The sequence below is a fragment of the Denticeps clupeoides genome, chromosome 8, assembly GCF_900700375.1.
Source record: "Denticeps clupeoides chromosome 8, fDenClu1.1, whole genome shotgun sequence".
Classification (NCBI taxonomy): domain Eukaryota; kingdom Metazoa; phylum Chordata; class Actinopteri; order Clupeiformes; family Denticipitidae; genus Denticeps; species Denticeps clupeoides.
The window spans coordinates 1,075,972-1,089,295 of NC_041714.1; the positions used below are offsets into that span (position 1 = coordinate 1,075,972).

General features: G+C 42.3%; 1 protein-coding gene across 1 annotated transcript in view; it reads right to left on the bottom strand.

Annotated features, from left to right (window-relative positions):
* Positions 1-13,324, bottom strand: part of prkceb (protein kinase C, epsilon b) — a 69,318-nt gene that overhangs the window by 33,679 nt on the left and 22,315 nt on the right. Inside the window, exon 3 of the mRNA XM_028988152.1 lies at positions 457-622. Within this exon, the coding sequence (XP_028843985.1) occupies positions 457-622 (166 nt within the window). The remainder of the gene's footprint in view (positions 1-456; positions 623-13,324) is intronic.

Genomic DNA, 13,324 nt, shown 5'->3' on the forward strand with positions numbered 1-13,324 from the left:
AACACACACAAGCATCCCATACACACACACACAAGGCTGTGCTGAAAGGCAGTGCTCACAATGGAGGACTGCAGTTGTCATGGTGACAAAGGGAAAAGCCCCTAGGTTCAGAGTGATGGGACTATTGTTGGATTACGTACTGTGTCACTGCTGATTCTCAATTCCATGGTAGAACACTACCTCCTATGCATGCAGACACACACACACACCCACACCCACACACACACACACACTCTAATTCTGTCATGTATTTTTGGAACAGTAGTCTGTGAATATGCCGTAAGCTGCAGGCTGTCTGGAACTTAAGGAGAATGCAGATGAGAGAGAGTGCATCACACACACACACACACAGCACAGGACATGTGTATTAGTACAGAGAATCTCACACACACACACACACACACACAGCACAGGACATGTGTATTAGTACAGAGAATCGCACACACACACACACACCAGATGAAGTCCCTGCAGTGTGAGCAGTAGGTGGGCTGTCTCAGGTAGGTGGCCATGAACTTGTGTCCGTTAACCTGGTGGACCCGCCTCCGCACCGCTCCCTGCCGTTTCCGCGGCCGCATGCGCTCACGAAACACACGCTCCTCATTCTCCCCACCTGATGCAGCTGCAAATATAAAAACAACAAAAATGTTAATACATTTAATACATAATCGAAAAATCCATTTATCACTGTCAGGAACTGACTCTGGAGGGGGTACTCTGGCTCCACGAGACGTTGAGTTGGTGTTCTCTATTCCCCTGATTGTGTGCGGCTGTTCTGGTATGTGTAAATGTCTGCCTTTTGTGCTTTGTCCTTGTCGGGTCCTCATCATGTATTGCTGCGCGATCCTGTTCTGTGATTTCTGTTTTGTTTGTACGATGCCATGCGAATGTGTCCATCTGTTCAGCCCGACACTATGACAATCACAAATTCATGTGTGTGACGAGTGGAAATCGGCATTCTTGTTGATGGGCAAAAGTTATATTTACATGATGTCTATGCTTTAAAGCTATTCCCACTGAATTTTTTATTTAAAATGGGATCTGGCACATCATCACCGGATTAAGGCCTGGTTTATGGTCACCACTAGATGGTGGCAGAGCCCAAATTAAAGGTAATCCTTACTCAACATGCAAAGGAGACCAAAGTGCACAATGATTCTTTACATGCACACACACACCTGGACATATATATGCAGTTTCATAAACAGGTAGACACATTTTTTGAAGAACAGAGAATAAAGTGTGTTTCTCTCTGTCTTTCTCTCAGTGTTTATGCGTGTGTGTGTGTGTGTGTGTGTGTGTGTGTGTGTGTGTGTGTGTGTGTGTGTGTGTGTGTGTGTGTGCATGTGTGTGTCTATACATGTAGAAGACAGGATCAATGGATCACCAGACCAACATTGGAGCACTGGCTTCTACACTTACTAGCAAACAAGGTCACAGGAGAAATAATTGCAAACACACACAGACAAACATTTTTGTGGACCTATATGGTAATGAATGTTAATATATAACAAACACATCAAACTGCAGTAGCCAAAGGGCTACTACGTGCCCTCTCTGTATCTTCCTGCAGCTCCTGCAGGGACGTGAGGAGAAGTGATCAGAGTGGAGAATTCCCAGCAGGGGAGACTGACATTAGATTACATATCTAATCTCTGTTAATTATGTCCCTTTCTCCACTGAGAGAGAGAGAGAGAGAGAGAGAGAGAAAGAGAGAGAAAAGTGTGTCTAAGTAACTCACACACACATATTCAAACGCACTCCACGAGTGACAAGCCACCTGTCACACCCCAGCTATTAATAAACCCATTGTGGCTATTTTCTGATAAGCCAAAAGAGCCTCCAGTCCCCTGACCCAGAAAAAAAAAAAAACAAGGCCATTTCACAGACGAGCCTGAGCAGCTCCAGCTCACGCAGCTAATGGCAGTTAGGGTCTAAATACTTGATTGAATTACAACTTATTCCTCTCATGCATTCAGTCACATGTTCAGAGTCAGAAAACAGCATGATTCGCAGTAAACTAATGAGGAGTACACTAACTTTACTGTTTAACAAGACAACCTGTCAACACTAGATCTGGGCTAATAAAGAGATAACATGTAAAATACATAAATGCAAACGCCTGTGGTCCCTTTATTATTTCATTTTGTATTACATAACAGCAGTAACGTTTGTTAAAAACGCATGGTTCATACATCTGTGGCTCAGCGCAAATAAATGTCTTTTTCTAAACTGAACACTCAGAGACTGCTAAAATCAGCTTTCCTCCATTCCCGCTTCATATATGTGTTTTGAAGTGACAAGAACAGTAGCCCGCTTTGATTCTATTGGTTGCACGGAAATACATCACGGCATGCAACGTGAAACTCCTACCCGGAGCGGTGCTGTACTCAGATCAGGATGCCACAGTCACTAACAGTACTACTAGAAAATCACCAAACAACTTCATTATGATATAATTGATTATGTTCATTGTGATGCATCGATCACATGATTAATTTCAACACCCCTAGTAACTATCCATAACTGCTTAATCCTAGCATTTTTTTATTAATGTGTCAGATTTGACCCCCTGGTTAATTTACAGACAGGGGCCAGTATTTTACAAAGTTCCTAAGATTTACTAAGATTCCTAATAAATATACCCTACTAAACCGCAGTGGTGGCCTAGCGGTTAGGGAAGTGGCCCCGTAATCAGAATGCAGAGGACAAATTTCACTGTGGGCACCGTGTGTTGTGCTGCTGTGTATCACTTTTTTAATAATTAAAACAATCAAACACTGTCACTGCAGTCTCAGTTGCGAAACCTCAAAAACACTATCGTTAAGATATGGTAAATATGGCATCTATTCATTTATATGCGCTTGATTTGGTATTAAATTGCACATTTTGGTGTCTATAGACTTAAATCTCTAATGCAATAAGTACACAATTTTGAATTTGTCTGTACAGTTATTTCTTTTTTGGGGGAGGAACTACACTTCTTATACATTTTTTGTGCTTCTTTGAACAAAAACAGCTTTAACAAAAGATTCATATCTTCTTTCCTCACTAAATACAACACACACACACACACACACACACACACACAAACACGATTGTAATTATGCTTCCCAATCACACACAGCACCCGAGCCACATCATCTAGAGAGACAGAAGTGAATTTGTTGTAAGCAGAGGTCTGACTTTTGACATATACTGTATGAAGCATGTATGCCCATACAAGTAAGCATCAAGATCACTGTGAACTAATCACACATTAAAACCTAAAAACAAAACTATTCCTTGAGATGTTGATGAAACGTTTTGAAGAGGAAAAAAAACAAGAGAAATATGTGAACATACTCTGAAATGCATGCAGACATACACACACATTGTGTGTTAATTGTACTAGTAATAATATAAGCATAGTTTTGTCTATGCAATAAGGGAGTCATGTTCATGTTCTCTGTATGTTTTTGTTGGTTTTGAATTTCATACCACTGGATCACTGGGTAACAGCATTATACAAATCTGTGTGTGTTTCTGTGTGTTCCCTGTCCAAGGGTTCTGCTCTTCTACAGACCGTACTGACAGTGTGCATGGAAATGACCAGGGGCGGTCCTAGCCTGTTTGGTGGCCTGTGCAAATGTTTTAAAAAACACAAAATAAAATCTTGCATTATAAAATATGAACAAGCATAGTATTGTTTAAATATTTTATGACAATTTTTTTTATGCAAAATTTATATAATCACTCACAACACTGGCGTAATGGGAGTGTATATGGGTGGTATATGGCTTTATGGGTGTATATGCTATAAGTCGATGTATCTGTAAAAAGTTTCTGCTGCAGCGCCTTTGCAATTGACATGTTACTCTTTCAAACAGTTACATTTATTTATCAAATTATATATACCATCTACCGTCTATGTTGTAATATGAATTTTATGCCATATCACACAGCCCTAATTCAATTCTCTGCATGAATCTGTATTCATGGTGTAAGAATCTGGGATGAAATTCCCTCACTTTCCTGACAGCCTGGCCCCCAACCCTGCATTTGGATTCTTCTGCATAATTCACACATGGGCTGTAACGTCACAGACTGGGTGATGGAGTGAACTTTACTGATGCACAGAAAAGACAGCTATTGAAGTGCCAATACCCAGAAGTAGAAAAAAATGTGTGAATCAGGGGCCATCTGCGATGATGCCACAGTCGCTGACAACAGTGACTCTTCAGTGGTTCTCAGTGTGACTGAATGAGGTGTCCCCAGGAAGTGAGGGATAATCGTGCAAGAAGGAGAGAGAGAGGGATAGGCTGCAGCTCTGGCCCCCGACAGAATAGCATTTCATGCATCTAGGCAACTGAACTGACATGGCATTGGTAAATATGATAAAACTACATGACAAATACATACACTTCTGCTTGTGCAAAAATCTCACTCCAATCAAGGCATAATGTCAATGGACCCTTTACTTGCGGTGACCTTCACTTTCGTAGATGACCTGATGCAGGCTGCACATCACCAGGATTCACAGAAGAAGGATACAAGCTGTGCTGAATGATGAAAGAAGGGCTTGCACACAAACACACACACACACACACACACAAACAGTGTAATTCACCATGGAATGGCTTATCTGTCACGCTTAACTATAACATGACATGAAATCCTGTGACCTTTATTATCTAATTCCTGCAGAAGAAATTCCTACATGTCATAATGTTATGTAAAATGAAGCATTACCTACAAACACATTTTATGTTTTAAACGCGCTATGCATGGGTGCTAATAGTATGGATATCAACATTTGTATATATATATATATTTATATATATATATATTTATTTATTGATGGCACTGTTGATGCAGAGAGGAGAACTACACAGATCATTTTTATTTTACAAGTTTACTGCTGAATATGCATACATGCCATAGAGGTTATGGTGTCTGTCAAGAGCCAATTAAAACAATCCTAATAATGATTTATCAAGAATTTGGGAAATCCAAGTGTATTACAGTAGTTACAAGTTCAGTATAATTTTCCCAATCAATGGCACTAAAATGCTGTCCCATTCCTTCAACAACACTTTGCATATTAATATTCCTTTATAAAGTTTCATTAGCATTTAAAAAATTCTGCCACAAAAAAATCTCACAAAATATATTTAGCATACTTTCAGTCATGGTTGTGTATTTTATCAGTAGGACAACATCTACATTGCAATCCTTTCCACCTGTTTATTTCTGTAAATCCTGAGCACAACCCATGCACTGCGAAAAACTGAATTCTGATACCTTCAATTAACTCTCTTTTTAAAAATGTTTCATGCACAGTCTGCAGAGGAGAGCGAACTCCAGGAGTCGGAGCACAGATTACTGGATCTGCTTGTTATCAGGTCTCTGCTGCCAGCGCATTAGAGGTGCGTTACGTAACACAGACACACAGCACCTTGCTGCATTCACACTTGTATATAATTCCGTGCCCGGTTTCGTGAGGACGCATGCTGATGTTTCTAGCAGGAGAGTGGCGCTGCTCTGGGCTTGGCTCACTGTGCAGGACCCTGATAAGAGCCACTGCAAACTGCTGATATGGGGTATGAGAGTCTGACCTGTTTTGAAACACACACTGATTTGTGCGCCGTTCAAGCTCTTGATACTTGCCATAAATTAAAAATCCTATTAAACAAATGGGAAAATTCAACAAAAGACAAAAGCCTTGTTTGCCAGTTCTGGACCACAGTGAACAACTTTACCGTAATACATGTATTATTGCAGACAGGTTGTATCAAATGCATTTGTTTTTGTTTTCAACCAAACAGGCTGTATTTAATGTTAAAAATCCTGTTATCAATGCAGGGATCCATCTCAATATGCAGCCCATGTCATCACTCCCTTGCCCTTACATGGAAACTATTGCCTAGCAACTGGCAGTGGCTGCCTAGCAACCACCCCAGCCATGTCTCTGGAGGTGGGAAGCTCGATCCTTGTGAATGGATGATGTCACTTTTCAATTACATCATCAGGGGCAGATATAATGTCACACACACAACCCTACCTCAAGCACCAACACAGACACACAACAAACAAGAGGGAGGTGCAGGACGCTTTAGTTCACCCAGACATGAAGAGAGGCTGGCATAAGTGGTGTTGAGAGGAGCCCCGTTTACCTGGCTGACCTGCACTCCTCTCCAGCACCCACGCTGTGAGCCTGGAGCCCAATAACACGGACATTAATTCCATGCCAAGGCAGCTGGCACAATAGAGCAGAGAGTGTGAATGCAGTACACAGCGGGAGCATGCCGAGGAGGCCATTAACACAACACTGGCGGGAAATTATCAGCAAATCACACCATGTATGATCCCTATGCTAGAAATATACTCTATTACAATTATCATAGCATCTGCATTCCTGTATAGTTCATCATTAATTGGCAGGATGATTTCACAATTAATTATTAGCATTTAAAAATAAACAATATGCATGACCACCGAGAACTTAGAAGACATAAATCAAAGTGATCTATCCTTTGACAATAGTAATTGATAGACTGGTAGACTGTAATATTTCAAAGGTAAGACAGACACTTAGTATGCATGATACAGAAAAAATTGTACATGCATACTGTAATGCTCTACTTATTGGATGCCCATTGTTGCACTCAACCTATACACAGGCATCTACCATAACCACTCAGTCCCAGCCATGCAAGTCTTAACTTATAGACACAGGTATAACAGGCACCCGGAGAGCAGTGTGTGGGGACGGTCTCTTGTTCAGGGCATCTCAGTGGCACCTTGGCAGACCGGGATTCGAACCGTCAACCTTCTGATTACGTGGCCACTTCCGTAACCACTGGGCCACCACTGATTATCATTATACTGTAATTTGCCAGTAAAGCATGGAGAGGTATTACATGAGAATATTATTAAGTGGAGCATTGGTGAGGATAATAATTATACAGACAAAAATGTACTAGATCAACTCATTCTGATGTGAGAGGTGGTAGCCTTTAGCCTTTTGGAGGATGCAAGGGACCATCCATCGCTACTGCGTGTGCCTCATCTGGAACGGGAGCATCTGAAATATGGCACAGAGGCCGGCATGGCCCGGCAGCTGCTGCAGCTGACAGCAGAAAGCTGCTTGGTGTCAGCACCACTGACCACTGAGCGTGGCACAAGCTAGATGGACAGCTACTAAGGATCAAGAAGCAGAGCTATGAAGGAATCCAAACAAGTGGCTCTCAGTAGGAGTGAGGCCATCGTGAGCGCATGTGGACACCCGTTGGTGACACACAGGGCAGGGAATCTGATGAGGATCACATTCAAGCGTAGCAGCGGCCATCAACCAGTTATCTAACAGGCCATCTGGCACAAAGGCTATTAGCGCCATGCTGTGTGGCCACTGCACAAACAGAAGAGGAGAGGAGGGTGGGGGGCAGAGAGAGGAGAAAAACTGGGTATGGGTATGATGTTCACAGACTTAATGCTGCTTTCCTGTCGTATTTAGCCACAGAGGAGACATTTACTCACTGAAAAGCAACCACTGGCCATTAAAGACTGATTTAAGATTAGTTTTGCCTGTCTGACCCTGTGACCTAAACCATTATGGTGAGAGAAATGAGACTCAGTCATCCCAGATGGAAAGCACAGGGAGCTTCGACTTTATGATGCCCAAAGCACCATCTCTCCGCAGGCACTCGGCGTACGGCCGCATGGCTTTATGTCACACAATTACCTCCCATCAGCCATCGGTGGCAGCACTGCAGCCTCTCAAAAGCCAATCATATGCAGCTCTGCCCTTGGTAACTGGACACAGCGGCCACAGGGAGGCACAAAGCACAGCTCCGCTATCTAAAAGCCCATAAGCACTGCACACACTCACACGACACACACACACAAGCCCTGTAGGTACTGAGCGATGACGCTTCCAGGTCATGTGACTAAAGTACTGCTATCATGTGATCTGGCCAGAGATAACACTCCCTCTCAGCTGCTCTGATCGGCTCCACGATGAGGCTGCTGCCCTGCTCCGTCATTTCTATCTCGGTGTTCATTAACGTGAAATAAAGAAGACGCAAGAAGAGGCTGTGGCAGAATATGGGGGCACGCGGCCAAGCATGTGCTACTGTGCAAACACACAAACACACACACTTTTCACGTGAACACAGGTGGAGACAAGAGGAAATTGTGTGCGTGCTAATGTGCCCATGGCTGCACACACTGTATTTAAAGTGCAGTGTAATCAGCAAAGTGCTCTTACATTAAGCCTCTTTCGAAGCAGAGTCCAGGGCCTGCCCCCTTCTGAAACCCCAGTAAACAAAGTGAGCGTATGCATAAGCTGTGCTTAAGGACATGTGCTGGTGTACCCTGCGGTCTTCATCTCCTACACAAGCAGCTGCTCTATCCACAATTTCCTGCAACTTCATGGCAATGGAGTATTTTTTACTGATACATTTATATGGCATCAGACCGCACACAAAATCCTAATAAAAATAGCCATTTGCTTTCATGTTTCCTATTAAATCAGTTAGTCTTCCATTCCACAAGTCATCGATATGAAATCCTGGTCAACACTAAGTTGTCTGACTGTCAATCCACTAGATACAAGCAAACTAGGGTAAAATACTGAACCATTCGGTCCACCCTGCGCAGGACCATGAGATTTCCAGTGACTGGACATTAAATCGTGTGGAGGGCTTTTACAGTTTTAACAGTAGCCTAGCATATAGTAGCCTGATATACTTTGAGCACCGCTAGGCAAAAGCCCTCCCCGCCAGTTCATGTCCAATGACCCACTTGCCCCTATCGCGCTTTTGTAACTGGAGCTGAGCTGGAAGGAGTAAAACCGTAGAAAAGAAACTCTCAAGCAGATGCTGGGATTTCCATCTTATTTGCCATTTATTAACTTCAGGTATTGTAACCTTAACATGCCTGGTTGAATGACACTATATGTTCACATAACACAGCTTGTCTTAAAGGTGCATACAAACCGCAGCAGAATGACAATGAAAATGTGATTTCGAATCATACCGTGGGATTATTTTCAAACGGCAGCTCAAGACCTTCCTCTTTAGAGAATATTTAGATGAACTTGTCACCTTCTTATTGTCTGACTTATGTATAGAAACTACAACAGAGTGAATAAAAAGATTGTATTCATATTTGGGGGTCCTAATGAACCAGAATGTAAATGTAAATGATACCTGTGCCGTTATGCACTGCGGTAAGGCAAGGAAGGGTGTTGTAGTTTATTTCACAGTCCTGTTAACTGTGGTGTGGGGGTCAGCACACCCTTGCCCTGCCCTCTTATACTCCAGCACACAGGGGTATAAAAGGGCAGAAGCTTCCGCTTTATACGGTCCACACCAAAACCTATCGAGTATACCAGCATACATACTTATTAAGAACTGGTTGATGAAGTAAGAACCACTGTTGTGCTCTGCCATTGTCGCAATTCTGTGACTCAACACATCACCAAAGTGTGCAACTATCTCAGTATTGTGGTTGTCTATGTCATCGCCTGACTTAAACTTCTTTGAACATTAACGTTCTAACAGCTAAAAACTAGCAGTTCTCAAACAATACAGCACTCAGAACAAGCACAATCATGATCAACTGCAATGAACCACATGACTTCGTCTTCAAAGCATGAGACCTCCTTACTTTATTTGTGCTTAAATCTGGTCTGCAGCCAGAAGCTCATTTAAGTTCATCTGAAGCTGGGGGGAAACCAAGACGCTACACATGAGAAAGCAAAAAAAGTCAAAAGGAAGAGGGAACCAAAACACATTTGCCATTCACACAGGCGTCATGTCACCACCACCAACACATCCATCCCGAGGACACCAGAAATCAAGAGCAAGCGGAGTCATGTCTTCCTTGCAATCACTGAGGTCCATGTGGTGCTGTCAATGTCAAACTCAAACTTTGATATTCCAGCTCAAATAACCTCTGATATGATCTACAGAACCAGTCTACACTTCCATCTCTGCCTCGCTAACTCAAATCCTTTCAGAAACAATCCACTGTCATCTGAGAAGGTTCTAGTTAGAAAAACAATTGCGATCTTGAGAGGCCATTAACCCAATCAAACCTTGTCAGGGTCATTATAAGGCTTTTAAACACTTTCAAAATCCTCTTCCAAACCTACTCCTTGGAGGCAGAATCTGGAGATCCAGCAGGGTCCAGGTTACTGCAGTGGTGCTGGATTACACTCTCTGGAGTTCCTCATCATCATTCATCACCTGCCAAACCATCAAGGCCTGCCCACGGCCATTTGGCCGGCTGGTAACAATTACAGTTTTTATGTCGACTACGTGAACTCACCGTCACACTCAGCTCCTTCGCAAATCAGGCCCTAAAAGTACATGCAAATGCGGTTTACTGTTTAGTTTCTCCGGCCAGCCTGGGGCAGGGAGAAGAATGGTGTCTGTCTTCACTGGCCCTGCTTCCCAGCAGCCTCCGGCTGTCCGTCTCCATGTGTCTCCTCTGTGTCTCGCTAGCTGGAATTTCATGTCTCCCCTTGTCTCATTTTAGCCCCTCTAGTTGGCCTTTGCGCTGTTTTTGCTGGGACAAGCTTGTCTCCTGCGTCTCGCTGGTGCCTGCGTCTCGCGTGTCTCCTCCGTGTGTGAGCCTGGCTGATATTGACCAGCACTGACAGGAGGCATCCAGCCAGTGGCTCTACTCGCACATGCCTGCCAGTTCCTCCTCGACTGCCTTTCGTTCTGTTTTCCATCACTCTTTATTCTCTCGTGCATCACACGGCTCCATCGCTTTTATCTTTTTCCTCTCTTCTCACTTTTATACAGCCCATCATCTCTGACCGCACCTGTATGTGACACTACAAATGTCTGTGTGTTCTGTCTGGGGCAGTGGTGACCTAGCGCTCCCTGGGCTGCCCACTCCTCATTAAGGGTGATGGGTTAACCACATCACTACTGTGTCTGTGTCCTCCTGGATATCAGATCTCCTTGTCTTGTAAATGCTCACATGAGTGATTTATGCTACATGTGACATTATTGTGATGCCACAAAAATGCCACAAAGCAATTACACACAATTTACATGCCTTTGTGTGTGTGTCCATGCAACTCAGTCCACCTCTTAAAAGTACTACTGTGACATCATTTATAAAACCCAAAGGCTTATATATTTTGGCTTGGGAAACTGCTTTCATAAAAATTCTTAATAGGTGTAACTGCTCTCTGTATGAATCCCTGTCATGGCTCTGAAGTTTAAAGCTTCAGGGATTTTCCAAGGAACCAGTAGCATCATAATGGACTGTATGTATTGTACACCATGACACTGGACTACACTTAGGACACCTCTACGACTGTAGGGCTTTTTCTCTTATTGGACAAACCATCACAAACTCTGCACTGACACCAATTGCAGGCTCGCTCTACCCTGGAAGGGGGTCCCTCTCTGTATCACTCCTTCCCAAAGTTTCTTCCTTTCTTTTTTTCTCTCGCCTAGAGTTTTTTTTTCTGTGGAGGTTTTCTTTGTGTGCAGAAGGGTCAAGTGTGGGGGTGTCAACTGTATGGGCCTGTCAAAGCCCATTGAGACATACTGTATGTGATTTGGGGCTATATAAGAAATAAATGTTGTTGTAGAGACCAACTTCTTAACTTCTTCACCATTTTTTGGTGGGAAAAAAAAGTCTCGTAAACTCCCTATGGTTCACACAACATTTACATTTACAGCATTTATCAGACGCCCTTATCCAGAGCGACTTACAATCAGTATTTACAGGGACAGTCTCCCTGGAGCAACTTAAGGTTAAGTGTCTTGCTCAGGGACACAATGGTTGTAAGTGGGATTTGAACCCGGGTCTTCTGGTTCACAGGCCAGTGTCTTACCCACTAGGCTACTACCACAACAGACAATCTCTGATTGGCTGTGGTCCAGATATTTCTGTATGTTTGAAAGTGTGCATGCTGCAGTCAGAAAGAGAGGTTAGTATCCTGGACCTGTCAGATAGACAGAGTGGATGTAGCCCCAGATTAGAGCTCAAGACAGATAATCACCAAAAGCTAGCCTCAGTTTCACTGCCTCTGCATCCTTTTTTCATGCTAATCGAAACATATCACCTGATCACGCATTTACCATGCAAGCCGGAGCCCAAGTCCAAATAAAATGATAGAAATTAAACACTGAAAAAGCCCAATACATCTATAAAACCCATTACAACCCATTGTAAAGCATCTTTAAAAAGAGCAAGCCATTTGCTGTTATTCTTCACAAAAAACATTAGCTCAAAACTTAAAACCTGTGGTTTACTGGCTCTAGAACTAAGCCCATTTAATCAATCTTTAAGTGAAACATTTATGATGTACATGAAAAAAATAAATTTAAATAAAATTATAAAAAAAAGAAAAAGTGGCATACTGCTATATCCCATCTAAGTTACAAAATAGTAAAAAGAAAATATAAATAAACAAAACAAGTATTACCAATAATCCAACTTAAAAAGTTAAGTTTTAGCTGTGTCCAATTTCCATCAGATTTAGAAATTTTATCAGTCTTTGAATTTCAAACCCTGTTTCAATAAAGTTCCAAAAGAAAATCAATGTTTCTGAATATTTTGCCTCTATAATTGTGCGGTAAATAATTTCAGTGTATGATTTCAAATGCCAAAAGCAACAAAATTTTAAACAATATTAATCAAATTGCTCAAATTCAACTTCAGGCTCAGACTCATGATGCTCCACCGTACTGATAACAGTTATCGTTTTCATAAGTTATCATATCCTCACCGAAATGTTAAATAAAAGTCCGCCAATACTGAAAGCAAACCAATCAGGACGCAGTGATCCACACATACACATACTCTCTCGCACTCTTTTATTCTGTCATGTGAGTGCATGATGCAAACATTAATGTCTTAAATGCATTCTCTTGTTTGGTTGCTCTAGTTTTTGAGATATTTTATGCAACTTGCGGGCAACAATATGTGGGAAATTCCAGGAACTTCCGGGAGACTTGGCATATCTGGCAGCCATGTGTGTCTGTTTAAAATTAACGTAAAGACACTTACAAAAAATGCAAATTTCTGCCATTTTATCAATCATGAAAAATGCCCAAGGCTGTCACTGAGATCATCAATCAAGATCATCAATCAAGATCGTATAAATGCCTAGCCCTATAACACAAGATACAAATCAGTTAGCAATCATAAAAATACAATACCTTGTGCAGTTAACATGAGGATGCTTTTGTTTCATGTGCCACAACCTTTTACGCACACCGATATCTTACATTTCCAGCACTGAGTGTAAAATAAATTGTGCTTCAGTTAAAACAATGATACTGGTGCTGTGCAGTAGTCCACAAAGCGG